The 20,251-nt window shown below is 37.5% G+C and overlaps 1 protein-coding gene and 1 pseudogene across 1 annotated transcript; both read right to left on the bottom strand.

Moving 5' to 3' along the window:
- Positions 1-1,342: 1,342 nt before the first annotated feature.
- LOC148959656 (uncharacterized) lies at positions 1,343-20,134 on the bottom strand (annotated as a pseudogene).
- Positions 7,441-8,163, bottom strand: LOC148959657 (uncharacterized). Its single transcript, XM_089110145.1, has 2 exons — positions 8,158-8,163; positions 7,441-7,836 (listed from the first exon to the last, which is right to left on the bottom strand). Exons 1-2 carry the CDS (start codon positions 8,161-8,163, stop codon positions 7,441-7,443), a joined length of 402 nt encoding a protein of 133 aa, XP_088966271.1.
- Positions 20,135-20,251: the final 117 nt, after the last annotated feature.

Below are 20,251 nucleotides of genomic sequence, written 5' to 3' on the forward strand. Positions count from 1 at the left end.
ATAGATGTTGTTTCTTTTGAGAGAAAGACAAGAGGTAGATCACCACAAGGAAGAAGTCTCACAGAACAGGGAGATGCTGAAATTTCTCATCGAAGCAGTTCTTTTTTAAGGAAGCAAGAGTTATTTTTCAGAGCACATGATGGATCCGACACTAGCTTGAATAAAGCAATTACAGAGAGCTTCTGGAATGTTTTGTCAAATTTGATTCGGTTTTGAACGTCGTCTTCATGGAAAGCTAGATAATGAGAAAAGAGGCAATGTTGGAGTTTTTACAAGTGTTTCATCTGATACTCAAAATTATCTTATTAAATGTATAGATTCTGTGATTCAAGATCAAATTGATAAGGAGATTACTCAATCTTCATTTTTATACATCCAGGTTGATGAAAAACAGATGTATGTACAAAGGAACAACTCAGTGCCATTGTTTGTGTTGACAAGAAAGGTGAGATTGTTGAAAGGTTTTAAAGTTCTGTTATGTTAGTTCCAACATATCTGCATCTGCCATTAGTATTATTATTAAAGATATTTTGCAGAAATATGGCGAATCAATGAGGGAAAAATTAATTATGCAGACAGACCTATGATTGTGCTTCTGTAATGTCTGGCCGAATTTCTGGTGTTCAAACCCTTCTTCGCAACATTTTGCAAATGTTAGTGCATTTAGGAATTTTACAAGGCTTAGTTCCAAAAGAAAAGAACATCTTGGATTTCATGAAATTGAAATTCAACGCCCTGGTGAGACAAGATGGTATTATCTCTCTCGCACTGTAAAAGTGTTTTTTTAAAAGTTTGATATTCTTTTTGATGCTTTACAGGAAATAACTGACAATCCAAAGATCTGGGATGATACTGCCCTCACCCAAGCTTGTGGGCTACTACAGTATTTGAATACTTTTTTTTCTGTTTCTTCATTTGCCTCATTCACAAGATTCTAGAACAGTCTTCAATTCTCTATATGATTCTTCAAAACACAAAAACAGACTCCAGCTATAGGGTTGGAACAATAGCAGAGTTTGCAGCATATCTCTGACATGCGCAATGATGATACTTTCAGAGAATTCTATGATTCAGTGGTTAATAAGATTGGTCAACCATCATCAAGATCTGAAAGAAAGCACAATAATAAGCAGCTTTATTTTGAAGCTCTGATAATATTAATAATATGCTAACTGAACGCTTTGCAGATTGCCAGAGCTTTGAGTTCCTTGATCTTGTTAATCCCAATTTTTCAAAGGAAAAATAAGGATCCTGCAACCAAATTGCAAATGCTGAAATCAAAGTATGGGCCTTTCTTAAATATTACATATCTTGAAAGTCAATTGGTTTTTATTTACAAGGATACAGACTTCCACAAAGAAAGTCCAGTGGAACTGTTGCAGTTCCAAAATTGTCCATTTTTCATCTTTAAGTAATGGCTTATCGTACTATTCAAGTGATGCTCCTATCCTATTTTAAATATATTTTGCTGTTTAACAAGCAAGTGACATAATAAAAAAAACTATTATTTCTGGTTGCCTTCCCCCAGCTTCTGTATTGCCATGAAGTTGTTGGGGCTCCTTCTGCCTGAAATGGAAACTCAAGCAACAGGCAAACCCTTGGCTTGAGCTTACCCTAATGTTATCTTTGCATTGGGAACTAATCTGCCTAGGCAATAGCTTGCATGCATTTGATAACATTTATATAACCAATGCCTTAGTTTTAAAATGTGAACTTAGGCACGTTTAAAAAGCGTTGCCCCTTTTCCCCAGTGTTTATAGGGCGTGAATTTGCAAAATATTCCTGGGAGCCACGCCCTTTTCCCCCTCCCATGAGCAGGAACATCGTTTTTAGGCTGGCTTTTGACACTGAGAAACAATTTTAAATTGCATATTTTGGCCAAACTGCTAAATAAACTATTGGATAAATACGAAATGTTGGATGCAGAGTTCTTCAGTGAATCGCACAAAGTGTCATAGAATAAAATCAGGGATGTTGTTTCCCATCCTATCCTCGTATATCAGGAGAAGCTTCAAGGTTAAGTGTATCATAATCTTCACATTAGGGCTCAAAAAATTAATGACAATTTCAAATGGCAGCGGCTTAATAAATGGATTAGCTGAGGGCTTAAAGGTGATTGTTTCCGTGCATTTTTCATTATCAAGGAAAAAGAAACACAAATGAAATGATTGAAAGTTTATTGTTAAATTATAATCAGTTTCTTTAGGTTGAGATCATCAGTTCTATTTAGTCACCCAAAATGTACTCTTTCTCACGGCATTTCTTGATATGAAGGTGTCAATAAGCTCATCAGTTGACAGACACAAATTTGTCCATAGCTATTATGACCCCAGCAAAGATCACACGTTGCTTTCCTCTAATGCTTCCAGCCTCTCTGAAGGATTGGCCTCGAGTTGGATCTGACCTTATGTTTACAATAATTTCATACTTTATTTTGCTGTAAACGCAATTATCTAATGCAACAAATCTTATGCGTGAAACCAATAATATAACAAACGAATCTAAAAATTGGTAAAGCACTTCAGCCCCCTCGGTTTTCGTCAAAATTGAGTCCTGCGGGTCAGTTCTACATTGTCAGTGCTCTCCTTCATAATGCCAATACATGCTTGTATGGATCAAGTGCCTTAGAATATTTGAATCTCACACCTCCTGCACTTGGAGATTATTTCATATAAATATGCCAGAGGAGACCAGAAAGTTTAAAACCAAAAACAGTTTTTTCAAAACCACTTGGACTATGATTTAAAACTCAGTTATGCACACAGTTTCGATAACTTTCATGACTACATTGCATCAAGATGAAAGCATGCTTTAGTGCTTAGACGAGGACAGCTCCAAGTGGCAACTCCTAGTTTCAGGCAAAAACATATAATACCATAAAACATAAAGCTCTGTTGATATAGTACCAAGCACACTTATTACAGCCTGGTGCACAGTAATTTTCTAAAGTAACAAAACAGCAAAAGTCAATAGATTGTAAACTTAAATTTTATAAAATACTGCAATCAATGTTATTACGGTTTGAGCATTGCTATTTGCAAATGATTTTCAAAAAATTTTAATTTTTCTTAAAGCACAGGCTGAAAGGCTGAAAGTTGTGATCTGGAAAAAGCTCAGAATATAGGTAAATTAACATGTATTCTCAAGTAGCTACTGCTCTCAATAAAAAGCAAAATTTTATTATAAAAATAATGCTCATTCATAAAAGAGAAATTTTGGCAGATAAATTGAATTTTCAAAAGGAAGCCACAGTGATATATCCCTTGGTATTTAAGTTAATTGTAGGTATTTGCATTTTTAGAGAAATCCAGGAGTGCAACAAACTTTAAGCCATGTACCTCTGAAAATATGGTAAGAAGATAGAGACACCAATGGTACTTCATAGACACACAATTTTTAACCAATTCTAAGCTTTCATTGGAATGGGTAATATTTGAATTTTTGAATTTCGTTCAATGCAATGTTTTAAAAAAATACCTGAAAATCGCTAGTCCGAAGAGCTTTGTGTAATTAAATTCATTATCTTAGCATTTTGCTCTTGATCTCCTGCAAAATATTATGCTGCTGTTGCTGCTGTTGATTTATAAAACTGACTTTCTCCACAAGCTGCAGCAGCATATTGCTTCGCCATTCCTCCCCCTGGCAACATTGCAGTTTCCCCTCTACTTCCTTTTATTTTATTTTCAAGGCCTTTTCCTTGATATCCAGTTCTCTTTCTTTCAACTCCAATTTCTTTTCCATAAAATGCTTCCCCTATCATTTTTTTTTCTTTCAAATACTCAATTGTGTCTGAGCCATAATAGTGCCTCTTCTTCTTTCCTGTTCCTTCCTTCTCCATCTCTGTCTCTGCTAATGTTTCCATTGAGCGATTTGCTTCCCAACAGTCTCTGCGATTTGCTTCTCATTCTCCTCCCTCTTCTTTTCAATTCCTCTCCGAGTTTTCACTGCCTTCTACATCATTTCAATTATGTTTTCTAGGGCTTCATGAAGCTCTGTCATTTCTAGGGATATCCCACTTGCCCGTTCCTCGCTAGTCATTCTTTTTCTAAATTATCTCTTCAACTTTTAGAATCTATCTCCTACTGCCCTCTGAATAAGAAAAGCGCAAGAAACATAGACTGAGAAATTCAGGGATTCTCTGTCTACCAAGTCGAAGAACTTTAAGAGACTATCGCGATGCTATTCAACCTCAAGTTGGATTCAATTCAGGTGTCTTCAATGAACTTAGGGAAGCTGTTGAAAGCTCTAAAGGTCACCAGAAATTTGTTTGTGTTTCATTTGATGAAATGAAGATATCAGAAGGGTTCACAGACTTAGGAGATGGAGAGATAAATGAAGCCTGCCTTCCGACAGAGAAACCCCTTACATTGCATCCACTTTTATTTTTGTCAGAGGAATTCCATCTTACCTGAAGTTCCCATTAGCCTATCTTGCAACAGATGGTATCATGAGTAGCCAAATTCTTTATTTTTTTTGGAGATGCATTGCCATTTTAGAGTTAAACATCAAATTATGTGTCATTGCCACAACACCCAATCGTAAATTCTTTAAATTACACAAAGGCCTTGATTACTGCACAGACAGTTAAGTGGTTTATCGTACTATCAACGTTTTTGACCACAGAAGATTGATCTTTTTCTTCAGCGATCCATGCCACTTGGTCAAAACAGCTCGAAACTGCTTGTTCAACTGTGGTTCGGGTCAAAGTAGTCGCTACATGTGGAACAATGGCAAATATCTAATCTGGAGGCATATCACTGGTGCATTTCAAGCTGACCTAGATCGAGGCCTGAAGCTTCTACCAAGGCTAACCACTGATCACATCAAGTTGAACAGTTATTGAAAGATGAAGGTGCGTTTAGCAGCTCAGGTGCTGAGTTCAAGTGTAGCTGCCGTATTGCGATCATTTTACTCTGGAGATATAAGTGCAACAGCTGACTTTTGCAACAACATGGATGAATTTTTTGATTGTCCAAATGTAAGAAGTTGTCACGATCATGAAAGAAAGAGGAAAAACTTTCTAAAACCGTATGCTTCAATAGATGATGAATGTTTCAAATGACCCAAAGAAGAATTATTAGGCTACCATGAGCAATGAAAAGAGACCATTTCAACTCGTCAAGGTGAATTTTCTGATGCTGCCAAAGAATTGTTTATTTCAAAGCAGAACTATGGGGATTTTAAATAACTACCTATTCTGCTGTAGAATGTGTGCAGCAGCTTTTGAGAAGTGCCTTATGTTTTAACGAAAAGATTTAGTCAATATGATTATGAAGAGGTATGGCTGTTTCAACAGTTACAGGAAATACTAGGGGGAAGTACCATGGGTTAAAAAAGAAAAAAATCATGGTATGAAATAAATGATTCAAAACTTAAGGCGTAAGACTAAAGACAATGAAAAGAAATAACAGTTTACTCTGTTTAGTTAACACTGTTTTAAATTTGTGTATTGTGACTGGCAAAATGTAGGGAGAAGCTATCCTTCATATCCATATCTTTCATGTTACATTGTGAATTTCAGCCACCCTCCCTAACAATTATTTGACTCCTTTTTTAAGACACCCTCTGAAAGCTCTTAAATTAAATGAACCTTTACAAGCTTAATGATGACTGATTTATTCAACTGGGACCCCAAAGAATCACATTAGATTTTTAGGCATTGGGATGATAGGTTGCATTGCAAAAAGTTTGAATTTCTCAAATTTACTAGTGAACCACAAAATTTGCAAATCTTTCAGCCTAAAAATTTGAAGACTTAATAAAAATTTCGAAAAAAATGCAAGAAGCTTCCTTCAGTTGCCAACTGTTACTGTTAAACTGTTAAAGTAGTTATAAAAAAACTAGCAAAAATTACACGGTTATTACACAGTGTTAGTTTAAAAAAAACATTCACAATTTGTTTAAAACTATAACTATAATTTTGTAAAAAGAGTATGTATACAAGGAAAACTTTATTTCTTCTTCGATTTAGTATGACCAGTCTCAGTTCACTTCAGTTCTTTTCTTAAGCTCTTTTTTCTTACTTCTTGCTTTGAGTTTTTGCCTGTTTTTAATGACTTTGCATATGAAAATGACCTTACTCTAAAAAAATGTAAAAATTTCCTGTAAAATGTTTTTGGCTAGTTTATCATCTTTAGGTTCATAAGCAGGACAGTCTTCAAGAATACTTGAAAAAATTTCTCTCACATTGAAGTCATCTAATAACTTATTGGTTATTGCAGTAATTGCTATCAATGTTATATTTGCTCCAACAGTTGCTTCTCTAAATTTGCACTATGCAGCAAGAAACGAATTGGATACGGGCCTTTTGATGCCCCACAGACCTCCACTATTCACTGCTGATATCAAAAGTTGATCAACAAGATTATCCTCTATGAAACATATGAAGATGGACTTCATGGTTTCGTTTAGTGGAGAATCTGTTTTTATGGTGTAAAAGAGTTTTCTCAACACATACCCACCAATGCATTGTATGCACTGTTTATCTCTGTCATTTATTCATGGCACAGATGGTGCAGGTTGCTTTGAAACAGATCGAAACTCTGTCATTAACCTCTCACGAACAATAATTGCAAGCAAAGGGGCCTCATGTACCGTAAGTACCAAAGGGACTGTAAATTTAAGCTTTTGAAAACTGGACAACAGAGACTGCTAAAAATGTCTGACAAGATTGCAAAGTCAATTAGGACAAATCCAGAGTTCTCTCCACAATCCTCACTTTCCTTTTCACAATAATCATTTTCATTTTCCTTGCTAATTTTCTTACTTGACCTCGAGAGTGGGGTGGAAGAACATGCCTCAGAATTTGACAGCCTAGGCTGCTCGCTGCCTCAAAAAGGTGTTTCTGCAACCGATGGTGATGCAGCTTCTGCCTCATTTCTCTGCTTTTTGCCTTCATCCTTGCGTATGTTTTCAAAATATGAAGTAGCTTTCCTCTTTCTATATGCTTTTCGCGACCTGTTTCGTAAATTACCCATTTTGAGCAAATTTAACTAGTTTTTCCCCCTGTTGTACATAGGATTTAAATGAACTTTTCTTGCCAGGGTACACGTCCAACCGTATTCAAATATCGACAAAAGTTTTCCCTAGTCTCTTTTGCGTCAAAAGTGTAATTTTTAATTCCCAAAACATTTATAGGACGCATGCCACTTTCATTTCCTCTTGTCTCCACTCTCCTTCATTTATAGTCCCATCTTCTGTGCATTCGGTGTCAAAACTGCCAGGAGGTGAATATGTTCCGGGTGACTTTTCCCTGAGAAAATTGTGAAGAACACAGCATGCAAAAATGATCTTCTCTACGTTTTCGGATGAAAGCAAAATCGGGGATAGTAATACACGAAAACGATTCGCCAGTATACTGAACACGTTTTCCACTACTCGCCTCGCCCTGAACAAACGGTAGTTGAAAATTGGCTTTTCCTTTGAAAGACCTCGGAAGGGTTATGGTTTTAGCATGTTGACTTTCAGAGGGAAAGCATCATCAGCAACCATCGCATATGGCAGCAATGTTTCACAATCCTCCATTGAATGAGGGCCAGGCAAACTGAGAAAATTCTCCTGCAACCCAGTAACAAGGGAAGAGTTGCGGAATACTCCACCATCACTTATCCTTCCATTAGAACCAACATCCACGTAAATAAATTTGTAGTTGGCATCAGCTAGTGCTAATAGTATGATACTGAACGTGTTTTTGTAATTAAAGTAGTAGGACCCAGAATTTCGTGGCTGCTTTATCTGCACATGTCTGCCATCCAGAGACCTTATGCAGTTTGGAAAATTCCACAAATTTTCGTCTTCCTGTGCTATTTTTTCCCATTCCTCTTCGGTTGATGGTGTCTAAAATTAAATTTTAGGATGTAAGCGATTTAGAGGAGCAAACAAAAGGTGATTTTAACCCTTTCATGCCCGGAAGGGCCATGTGGACCATGAAGATTCTTTCCTTTCGAAAATTTTAAAACTAAAAGCTTTCCCTGGATGCCCGGAAGGGCCGTATAGCTCTTGTTATTGACATAATTTATGCAAGGTTTCGTGAGCATAGCATGGAGTACCTGCCGTTGGCAACTCGTGTTTAAGGTGGTGGTTGAGAGGTGTTTTGCTTGTGAAATTCAGTCCTCCATTCCAGGTAAGATCAATACTTTAACTAGGTAATAAAAATACTCCCATGTTGGAAAAGTGTCAAAGTTTATTATTTTAAAGTGTTTTATGATGTTTAAGATCATTTTAGAATGATTTCAGATAGGTTTTAATGTTGGGCCATACGGCCCTTGCGGGAATCAGAGGCATATTTGAGATCACTTAGGCCCATTGTTTTTTTGTGTTGAAATGAACGTAGAACCCAGAAAAAACTGCTGATTTTGTTGATTATAGTTACAAGAAATAGGATCTGGGCACTTTTTAGAAGCAGATTAAGTTTTGTGAATAGTTTTATAGTAGTTTAAGACCAATTCTGAAAATGTGAGGCAACACAAAGGGAAAACTTGCTTTCTTTTAGCGTGGAAAATATTTGATTCAATTGTCAAATGGAAACATTTATCGAAGATCATGAAGTGGAGGGTGTGGTGGAAAAATGTAAAATGATTGTCACTCCTGGTTTTGAATCAGAGGATGAGAATGCGTCAAGTGAAGATGAATGTGAATCAGATGATGAAGTTCCTTTGGCAGACCTTATTCCACTGGCAGGTCTAGCAAGTAATAATGTGTCTCCAGAAGAGCCTGAAGTTGAAAAAGAAAGGACGTACCGTTGGAGAAAAGGAAGACCACCAGCTGGTAATAATTTTGCATTCAAAGGAGATGACCATCTGGGAGGTTACGAAGATTTGAAGGAGCCAATTGACTTCTTTCGCAGTTTTTTAATGTTGAAATGATCAGATCGATCTCCAAACAGACCAACTTCTACTCAACACAGTGTAATATCAACAAGGGTTCAATTGGAACCTCTCCAGATGAAATTGAGAATTACCTTGGGGTGCTTTTACGCATGTGCATTGTGCAGATGCCAAGGTATCGTATGTACTGGGAGACCGAAACACGCTACGAACAAGTGGCAGGTATAATGAGCAGAAATCGTTTTGAGCTCTTCAAGAAATTCCTGCATTTTGCTGACAATAGCAATGCACCAGATCCTAGAGACCCAAACAGAGACAAACTTCATAAAATCAGAGAACTTTTTGAGCAATTGCGACAGAATTGCCTCAAAGTAAAGCCAGAGGAAAAAAATTCCATTGATGAGCAGATAGTATGTACCATTCAAGCGAAAGAGCAGCCTTAGGCGGTACTTGCCAAAGAAGCCAAAGAAATGGGGTTTCAAGTTATTCTCTCGAAACTCCGTGAGTGGGTTTTGCCATGACTTTGAACTTGGTGGTGCCCCAGATTCTGCAAGACCGCCTTGTGAGAGCATTGGTTTAAGTTCAGGTGATATAGTTCTAAGAATGTGTGCAAGTTTGCCAAAGCATCAAAATTACAAGGTGTTCTTTGACAATTATTTCACCCAACTTGTTTTACTGGCAAGGTGAAAGGAATGGGGCATGTTTGCTGTAGGCACCCTGCAGCAAAATCGCATCAAGGGATGCACCTTAAAAACAGAAAATGAATTGAAGAAGGAAGGCAGAGGATCTTTTGATGGTGCACTTGACCTCAATTCTGGACTGACCCTGGTGAGGTGGTTTGATAACAAAATGGTGCAGCTTGGCTCCAATTATGCTTTCACAGCACCAGTTGAAACTGTCAGAAGATGGAGTACAAAGGAAAAGAAATATGTTGATATTGAAAGGCCTGCAATTGTGCAAATTTATAATGGTGGAATGGGTGGAGTCGATTTGTTTGATATGTTTCAAGCACTGTATCGACTTCACCACAGGAGCAAAAAGGGCTACATGCGGATCTTTTTCTGGATCCTGGGAACAAGCATGATAAATGCTTGGTGCCTCTACCGACGACTCAGTGGAAAGGGTGGAATACCCCAAGCAGAGCAGACAGATCTGCTGCACTTCACAGCACAGGTGGCCTCCGCGTTGGTAAGGAATTCTTTGCCAAAAAGAGGAAGAGGCAGACCAAGCCTTGAGCCAACAGAGAATGATATTGCAAAAAGGCCAAGAAGACCCCCCACAAGAATCCCCCAAGATGATGTTCGTCATGATTGACTCCAACACTGGCCAGAACATAGACCAGACAGACCAAGGTGCTCAAAATGTGGAGATAAAACAAGGGTTGGGTGCACCAAATGTAGGGTTGGACTTTGTATCACAACAATAACTTTAAGCATTCTAGCAAATTTTTAACAATTAAAGTGTATGATTATTCATTTATTTTATATAAAGTTTATTTATTTATTTATTCATTTATTAATTTATACAGGGTAACACTTTTGAGCTATTTGTCACTATTCTTGCAGCTTTATTATCCAATTGTAATTAATTTAACTTAGTAGTTCAACAGGAGCCCAAAACAGAGCAGCAATAATTGAAGTTGGGCTCTACTATACCCTTATACATATTGAGTTAACTTTTTACAGTAATGGTCATGTAGTTCAATTACTTGACTCTTTTGTGAAATCACATTATATTTGGTTTCTATTGCTTCTGGAATTCGGTAAATTTCTAAGTTTTGATGCAAACTAGTTTGCCACACCCAGCCCCACCCATACATCCAACTCCCCCAGGAATGCAGTAGACTGGACATTAGTTTCCTTTATGCAGCTATTTTATGTGACAAAAATGATTTGTAGGTAGTGATTACAGAAGGAAGGAAGAAACTGCCAAATTTACCTTAAATTCCCGGAAGGGCCGTATGGCCCAGCCCCCTATTTTACCCCAAATAATGTGGAATATGAAAAATTTCAAAAGAGATCAAATTCTAAACCATTTTTAAGCTAGAATCAGTTTGCTAAGATTTTTTTGCATCATTGCAACATAATTAATGATGGGGATACAGCCTCAGTGGCAAGTCATCGCTCAACAAAAAAACCACTCCCAAGAAAACGAAAGAGTGACATTATTTCTCAAGAAAATTTTTTGCTTCAGCAAGCTGTTTCTGTATTCCTTTCGAAAAAGGAGAATAAAGATGACCAAGAAGATATTTTTGGCAAACATGTGGCCGTAGTCTTACGAGCTGTCTCTGACCTAAAAAACAGCTAACTTGCAAAATTAAAAATTCAATAAATTTTATTTCAAGCCCAATTTGGGATATTAGGCATACCAATACAACAAAACGAAACAAATTTACAATTTCAGTCCACCCCCATGTCATCATTTGTTCCTAGGACCTCTTTGCCTCAAACCTCACATTCATTTGAAAGAGAAGATACAACCTCTACAGAAGCTGATTATTGTACCCTTTGAACTTTTTTGTACAATTTTAAACATAGAAAATAATACGCACTTTTAAATATGTGTCTTTCAGTTGTTTGTAAACTGCCTCACATACTTCTGGGATGATCCTTGATAATGTGCTCTTATGGATTCTGAATTGATACTGAAGATCAGCATAACTAGCGCCAGTCGACAAAAAACGAATTGTTGCAGCTAACTGAATTTTCGGAGGTATAGATTCCCTCATTATCTTCTTTGGCAATATCATTTTGTATCAAGGCCAACAGTTCATCGAAATTTTCTGGTTTCATCCTCAACCTGTTGGCGAAATTCCCTCAACAATGTATCATACATTCCTAGTTGCAAACGTTTTTGTAGCCATGGATTTACCCATGTGGACCTTTGTTTCTCCTCCTTTTTCGTTTTGAAATTGTAGCAATAATAATTGCAGAGGCAGCATGTTCTATGTCGCTATCCATTGCAAAACTGAAAAACTGAGGAATTTTCACTGATCGTCTAAACACGCGAGCCTTCAGTTAAATTGATGAGAAAACGGATATAAAAATTTTTTGGGAAAAACTGACAGAAAAAAACTGATCATTTATTTCAGCCTTAAGTGAACTGAAAGGTTTTCTAGATGACACTGCTTCCCAACAAAAGTTAGGTGCTTCATGTATCACCACCAATTAACATCTATCCCATTTTGGCCTCATACATGAAAAGTGCTTTTCTGGAAGCTTGGAACCGGGGCAAATTCAACCTCAAATCAAGGAGAAAAAACGGAAAGTGCATTGCTATGAACGTTGCTAGAGGAATCTCGTACATTCTGCCTTAAGCAAAATGTAAAAAAGCATACTTGCCAAATTCTGTTAACACTGAAACTTCCCCATGCCAAAGGTAATGTTTCAAGGTATTTTCAGGAATATTTTCAAAATTTGAATAAAAAAAGAATTTTGGACATTTTGAGAGGGGTTTAGCTACCTATGGTTCAACAAAAACATTCTTACTTCAAAAGCTTGCATCACTTGCAACAATACTTTCAGTGCAAATAAGGCTCAACTCCCATCCATCAAATTCCTTTAGATTTTTGCCTGTCTCTAATAATGGCAGGTAACTTTGAGATGCACACTAAAGTTATGGAATAAGCAACTCTCTGTCCTGAAAACTTCTGTTTGCATGAAATAACCAATAGGTCTGCAGAGATTCATAACACAAACTACATAACAACTGTCTCGATCAGTTACAGTTGTTTTAGCTGGATGAAGACATGCATTTCTGGGAACAGTTTATAACTTGCTAAGAATCTCCACCAGGATACAATGCATAAAAAACTTTTTGGATTCCTCTAAGCACTTTTAAAAAAATTCAGCATCGAACCTTATTTTTTCATTATGAAAGTCCTTTTCTGTCAAGAAAACAAAGTCACATTAGCCTAGCTTGATGCAAAACAGTTTTCACTGAATGTGATAAAAGTATGGATGTGGCTTTTTAAGACTTATTTTGTTATCTTGATACAAAAAGCAAAAATCGTTCTTTTTTACCCCTCCAAATATTTGCGTTTATCTCTGATACAGTCTGGACATTTTATCTCTACACAACCTTCTCTGCAAAATTGACATTCAACCAGTGAATCAGGTGTTACTGCAAGAAATTGCTCATCAATAGAAATAAATAGAAAAGGCAAAAACTCCATCATTGATTGGTATTGGTGCAATAGAAGTGGCACATAAAGGCCACGAGGTACAGGCAAACGGGCAATGAAGCGGCCAGGTAATTCAAAGATTGGCGGACATTGTACTGTCTTCATGAAAGTTATTTCATCAAGAGATCATGGGAACATTGTGGTGGAAGCCTGTCTTGGACACACAGGCCATGAAAAGAAACCCAGACATTCGAGGATTCAGGACCAATTGAGACAAGAAATTGCTGGAAAACTTGCAAAAGGTGTGAAAGTTGAGTCGATATTGGGCAAGATTTGTAACAAGGCAGGAGGTGGGATATTTAGGGATCTTATGGATCACAAAGACATCACAAACATAAAACATCAACTAAATGTAGACTTGATGGAAAAAGACACAAAAAGTGTTGACTTTTAGGTCAATGAGCTACAAAGTGGTACATTAAATCCCAAACTTGTGTACAAACCTCAAGGAGTGAATGAGTACTCGCTACCAGCAGAAGACTTTTTGCTTTGCATTCAGACGAAATTTCAGTTGGATATGCTGAAAAAATACGGGAGAAAAATAATTTGTATGAACTCTACCCATAAAGCGAACCAATATGACTTTAAGTTAATCTTGGTGTATTCATAGACGAAACCCAAGAAGGTGTGCCTGTAGCATGGTTAATTTCAAATAGGGAAGATCAGCTGGTTCTTTCCTGGTTTCTTGCAGCCATGGTGGCGAAGTGTGGGAACATGGAGACGCAAGTCTTCATGTCAGATGACGCCAACAACTTCTACAATGCTTTGGTTCTGAATTTTCCAAGACCAAGTTAGAAATTGATATGCGCTTGGCATGTTGATAAAAATTAGGAATAAAGACTGAAATCACACATTTCAATTACAGACAACATGGCAGTGGTTTATGCAGCTCTGGAAACGATGCAATTGGAGGAAGATAAAGCGAAATTCAGCAAAAAGCTCCAGGAATTTTGTGGCTGATGTGAAAAGACATCTCTGCGGTTTTACAGCTACTTCTTCCCAATGTGTGTGAAGCATTTTGAGCAATGGGCATTATGTTTTCGAATTGATGCAGTGATAAGGTTTTTGCTGGCTTGATTAAGAAGGGTACCTACAAAATGAGAGCCACAGATGAATGTCACAAAAGGGGTGCACAAATCAAAGAGCAGAAGGTAATCAAGGTAGACCGCTGTAATTCAAGAGTACGCTCACAAGAAGATGATAGTCGAAATTACTGTATTTCATCAATAGAAGACACGCGCAATTCTATTATTTGTTGCTCCAAATGCAGTGTAGGCAAACAAATGTATCACTTTGGCTGCATTGACTTCAATGTTCGAGGCATAGCATGCAAACATATTCATGCAGTTCACACACGACAACTCATTTGTAATAAAGAGCCAAGTACAAAAAAAGTCAAAACAAAGTTGGATGCTGATTCAGAAGAAAGTGGAAATGTAAAGTATTTTCAAGAAATACTACAAGATAATTCAGAGATGCCTGGTTTTATCTTTAATCTAGCTAGTGTCCAAGTTACAATGTTAGCAAAAATTGCCGAATTAACTGCTGATATAGTTCAAAGCTCAACAAGCTCACAAAGCGCTTCGAACAGCAATGGCTCATGTTAAGTCTGCAATAACTGTAGCACAAGGACTTGGGCACCTGGATAGCGAACATGCTTATGACCTTAAACCTAAGGGCTACATCTCTTTGAAAAAGAAATCTGATATCCAGCCAAGATTCATAAAAATGAGAAAAGGGTACAAGAAACCGCAAATCTGTTTGACATTCCCCATGACAGAACAACGGAAAGCTGTAAAGATGAAGCTTCTGGATCAAGTTCCATTTATTTACAGAGGAGCCATCGCAGCTCCATGACAAAGTGCAGAGGAAAATAACCTGTGTAACTGGTAAAAGAGAGGGGCAGTGCGGGTGAATGACTCGGCCTTGGGTTTTCGCTTGAAAGAAAGACCCTATAGTCAGCAGTAGAGCACTTGAGGTGCAAAGTCAAGTTATTTTCGTGGTTATTTTCCCGCACTCTCTACTAATTATCTTTAAAAATCCTGTTGCCTGTAAGCTTTCTTTCTATTCACTGCTAAAAAAGCACAATTTTGTACAGTCAACTCGTTTATCTTCATATGGCACGAAGGCTGTATGGGCATTTCACTTCAAGAACTGCAAGGCCATGGCACTTACAATTAACCAAAGCATCGGGGGTTGCTGCTATATATGGCTTCTTGGCATCTACAAACAAGCCACATTTTTGTATTTTAAAATCATCATGATTTTTTCCTTCTCTAATAAAAAATTCTTTGACTCCTTGGTCTTCATGTTGCCTTCCCCACTTGATGCAGGGATATCACCAATACCGTTGCCCTTGTACATTACTTTATGTCTCAGGGGTGTAGTTTTGGGTCTTATTGCACCAGTGCACTTAATTATGCTGTGCATTTTTGTGTGAATGTCATGGTGGGTAGAGCCAGTGAGAGGTCCTGAAAATGGTTCATCCACAAATCATCTTCAGCTTGCCCCCTTGTTTTCTTCTCAGTTAACTGGATATCTTGGCTTGACAATGGTAAGGACTGAAGAAAGCTGGAAATTTTCTTATCATTTGTATCATTTCGAGGCAGTTCAATCACTCTATTAGCAACATTTTTAAAATGAAGCTCTCAGCTTCTTCAGATGGGTCATCAACTGGAATGCATAAGAAAACTCCTGACTGAGATGGGACCTCATACAAATTTTTAAACAACTGGAGACTTCTTCATCTGTTTTTTGATGATAGGCTGGTAGTATTGGGTGGAATTTACTTAACTCATCCTTTCTGACTTACTCTCTGCTTGGCTTGTTCTTTTCTTTTGACCTGAATCTTTTTCTTACAACTATATCCTATATCTGTTTTGGATTCACTTCCTTCTTTGATGACTTATTCCAACTGCATGGAACTGAAGTACATGAGGGATCAAGGTAACCTTGTCTAAGAAATAGTCAATCTTGCAAAGGGTTGCAATAGCATTGTTGCAGCACTGGTTTGTTCCTGTCATAGAGCTACACCAGCTTGTCAATATATCCACGGGCAGCTTCATATCAACTGCAGCAAAGGCATGTGCAACAAGGTCAACTTTTTTCCAAGATGTGTTTAGCCCATGGACTGCTAAAAAATCCACTAAAATGTCTCTTCCCAATTAGAGGAAATCTTCATACTTGCTGAGTGCCATTGTAAAGACGACCCAAAAACACACCTGGAATGAAAAGAAAGCTTCACTGTCAGCAAAAAATGTAACAATCAAGTGAAATCTGAGGTGACAAGAAAGAAAATGAAAGGTAAAGTAACGTACGAAATTGCATGAAATCGCTTAGGTGCAAATAAATGGATGAAACTCTGCTTGGTCTTGTCTTTAAAAACAGATCAAAACAGATCAAAATTGCGTATAAATCTTTTCAATCTTAAAGCTCTGGCGTAATTTCATATATAAAACAACCTAATATAGGGTATTTTCTTGTGACGTCACACGTTCATTAAAACAAGGCCGTCGCCATGTTGGTGTACCAAATATCAACAAACAATAACAGATGATGGCTGCCGATAGTAACAAATGTGATAACGTGGTTCCAAAAGACAGTGAAAATTCGAAAGTTTTATTGTCTCAATACGCATCTAGCTTAGAAGGACATGTCAAGAAGCGCTATATTGAGAAAACTAGTAGTATCGGAATTGATCTGTGGCTCATACCAAAAGCAAAGTTAGACCCTGACTGCTTGCTTCCGTTAGAGTCATGCGATCTTCTCTCGTACGTTGTTTTGGAGACCAGCTTTTATACGAATAAGCAGTTCAAAGCTTACAGTCACTGGGTTTGTGTGAGCTCCATTGGCTACCAGAATGATGAAATAAAGATTTATGACAGTCTCTACAACAATGTAATTTCAAATGAGGTAGAACAACAAATTGAGTGTATGCTTGGAGGTGCACCGTTTAGAATGATGGTTGCTTCAGTTCAGCAGCAACAGACATTGCATTTGTCATTGCCTTTGCAACATGCTTGACTTTTCGACAAGATCCATCATTTGTTGAATTTAATGTCTCACAAATGAGAAAGCATCTACTAGGTTGCATCCAGTCTGGTAACATGGAGTTGTTTCCAACTGTTTCATGATTTTGCTGTTTACCATTTATAAACATTCTTCTGTTTGTGTTGTTGTTATATTTAACCAGTTAAAGTTTCAAGAAAAAGCATCTTGTGGTTTTTATAAATCCTTGCCATTGCATTAATTACAAAATCTCTCTGGTTTTGGATCAGTTTGGAGTTTATTTCAGACCTGTTTTCTTTTGACTCTCCTGCTCATTGATATTTGGGGTGTACAACACACCCCCATTTAAAACCCCACTTATTTTGCACGAAAGAGTACTCTTTCTAAAAAAGTGAAAAGTTTTTGCTCTTGCGTTGTTAAAAACAGGCTTTGACTTGAGACTGCCAAGCGGCTTTAACTTGACTGATTGCTATTGGTGGTGGTAGAAAATGGAGATTCCCCTGTTCGAAATCCTTTGGTTTTCCGCACGTGAGGGGGAGGGGGTTCCTGGCTAAATAATGAGAAGCCACGGCGGGTCCAGAAGAAAAAAGTAAGGTAAATTAAATACAAGAAACATTTTATTATCATCAAACAATTTGTCTGTAAATTTATTGAATATTGTATATATTTTATAATCAATTCTTTAAACCACCATCACTTCAAGAAAAATTAGCATTTTTCACACCCTTTTTGGCAACAAATCTTAAGCAAGTACCCCCAGGATTTTTTTCCACTAGCAGCCTTGTTTGAATAATGTTATTGTTGTGATCCATTTGCTAATGACTATAAAACCCAAGCCCTTCAGGAAAAAAGTAACTTTCAAAAAGTGGCCTTTGTGCAGTCATTGGTGAAAATACAGTGATCAGTTTGCAATAAACTTTTAAAAGTATGCTTATATAATCTTGATTAGGGGATAATATTGAGCCCACTTAAGTATAGACTTTTTATAAACAATTGCAAGGCTAAAATATAAAATTTTAACAGTGTGACGCTGCGCTCTGAAACCCATGTTCTTTATACAAAAGCCAGAAAGAACTGTCACTAATACCCTGAATATTTGTCAAAATATTGAGAAAAAAAATTGAACTTCTTCCAGTTCAGTCAAAAGGAATTATACCAGGGCACAAGTTCACCAGTGCTGAACAAACTCTTATTATTCTATCCAGTAATGGGACAGATTTTTCTTCATTCAGTCTGAATTTGCTGCAGTTCAAATAGGCAATGTGCTTTGCAGAAATATATATTTTTGCCTGAGTGATCCAATAATTCTCTCGATATGAATATGGACATTTGCAATGCCTCGGGTCTGTTCTATGTCAACTGGATCAAGTTGATCTTTTCCTCGTGTGAAAGCTGGTATGTTTATGTTGGCTTGATGATACCAGACACTCTGTTGAATTGAGAATCCTCTGTCAGCAAGGATTAAGGCACCAGGAAGAAGCTTATTCAGTATGCCACAGTTCTGAGTTAAGTGTTTGTCAGATGTTCGGCCCCCCAAGCATTTGACACAAATGATATCGTTCCTTGTGGTGTGATTCCTATCAGCACTTTTGCAGTGTTATGGTTCTTATAGGAGGAGAATGTTTGTGCTCTTGCAAGTAAATTTGAGGGTCTGTTGATGAAGACCTCAAAGCAATCTATAATAACACCTTTGTTCCAAATGAGTACTTAAAGCACTGAGGCATTGTTTTCCATAATGCAGCCTTTTCAGGCCAGGAAATGAGTGGTGAAAGGCAAACATCCATGACAAGCAACCAATGCGAAAATATTCTCGAAACAGTTGTTACTGATATGTTAAATCTGTAAGCCAGATCTTGATGAGGTACATTTAGCCGCAGTTTTATCAAGACAAGAATAAACTCTTGGAACTTTGTTGTTGAGGGTGAATTTCTGGTCACACATGGAGATACAAATTCATATGTTGCCTTAAACACATCAAAAGAGGGTAGGCCTGTATAAAATCTGACTTTGCCATCATCTTCACAAAAATATTCTTCCGAAAATACATCGTTCACGCATTTCTCTCTTTCTTTAAAGGCATAATCAAATTCTTCAGTTTGTGTTGATTTGTCCTGATGTTGCTTCAAGTTATCTAGATCGTTCAAAGAAACTTCGTGATCATCCTCAAAGTCAACCTCATCAAAAATTTCTGCAATGCTTTCTCCAGGTTCATTTAGCTTCGCTAGCTTTGGCCTTTCTTCATCTTTGATATCCTGTTCCATACGTTTCCTTCTGCAGCATGTCCTCTCAGCGCGATCCGCAACTGCTTCCATGTTTGCCAAAGCTTTCCCTTGCTTGTTGTGACCCAAATTTAATGTTGGAACCCGGTCGATGTTAAATCTATCCCAAGGTTTTGCAGCAATCCCTGAGACAAAGTGTCGAAAGCATACCCAATCGTTTTTAAGGATATTTTCAGTTAGGCCAATTCAGCTAATGGCAGCAATCCATCTTCCTCGCCGCTCTCTTGTCAACTCCTCGTACGCTAGTTATGATAGCAGGAACTCTGCGGTAATGACCAGGTACATCTTCACTTTTGTTATGACAACCATTTATCATACCAAATACCATCTTATCACATTAAAATATAATTTTAACATCTATAGAAATCAGCCGCCTGCCTTCACTACTTCCAGTACACCAATATAATCTTGTTGATTTTGGTCACGTGACTGAAAATACACTATACAATGTTCTCTAAGCACACTATCCCTTTGCGTAGTTGGCCATTGACAAATTGTGGAGAAGCCACAATGACACTTGTATTATGGCGTCGAAAACTTCGAAATGGTGTATTATAAGAGACATCGTAAAGAAAATATTTAAACAACGTACAGTTCTGTTGCAATTTGATGCCAGAATTTGTTGCAAAAAGATGAAGAAATGGACTATCCTTGAATCTCTGCAGCCATATGAACTCCGCCAAGTAGTCTGGTATAAGCTCCTGATTTGTTGAACCATGCTGTAACTTGAATTCATTCTTTGCCCGCTGCCACATCCTGGTGACCAGGTCAACAAAATTGTAGGTGTGGTTCACATTCTGATGTTGATAGCCTATGTTCCCTATTTGATTGTATGCTTGTCACATGTCCGAACAGACAATTGAGCAAGGCACTACCCACATTTGAATGATTGGTAATAGGGTCACTGCATCTCTTTGCGGAACTTGAACCAGCAATCCTTTTTTGTTGACCCGGCC

This window comes from Rhopilema esculentum, chromosome 9 (assembly GCF_057945365.1).
Source record: "Rhopilema esculentum isolate cy_ngs chromosome 9, ASM5794536v1, whole genome shotgun sequence".
Taxonomy (NCBI): Eukaryota; Metazoa; Cnidaria; class Scyphozoa; order Rhizostomeae; family Rhizostomatidae; genus Rhopilema; species Rhopilema esculentum.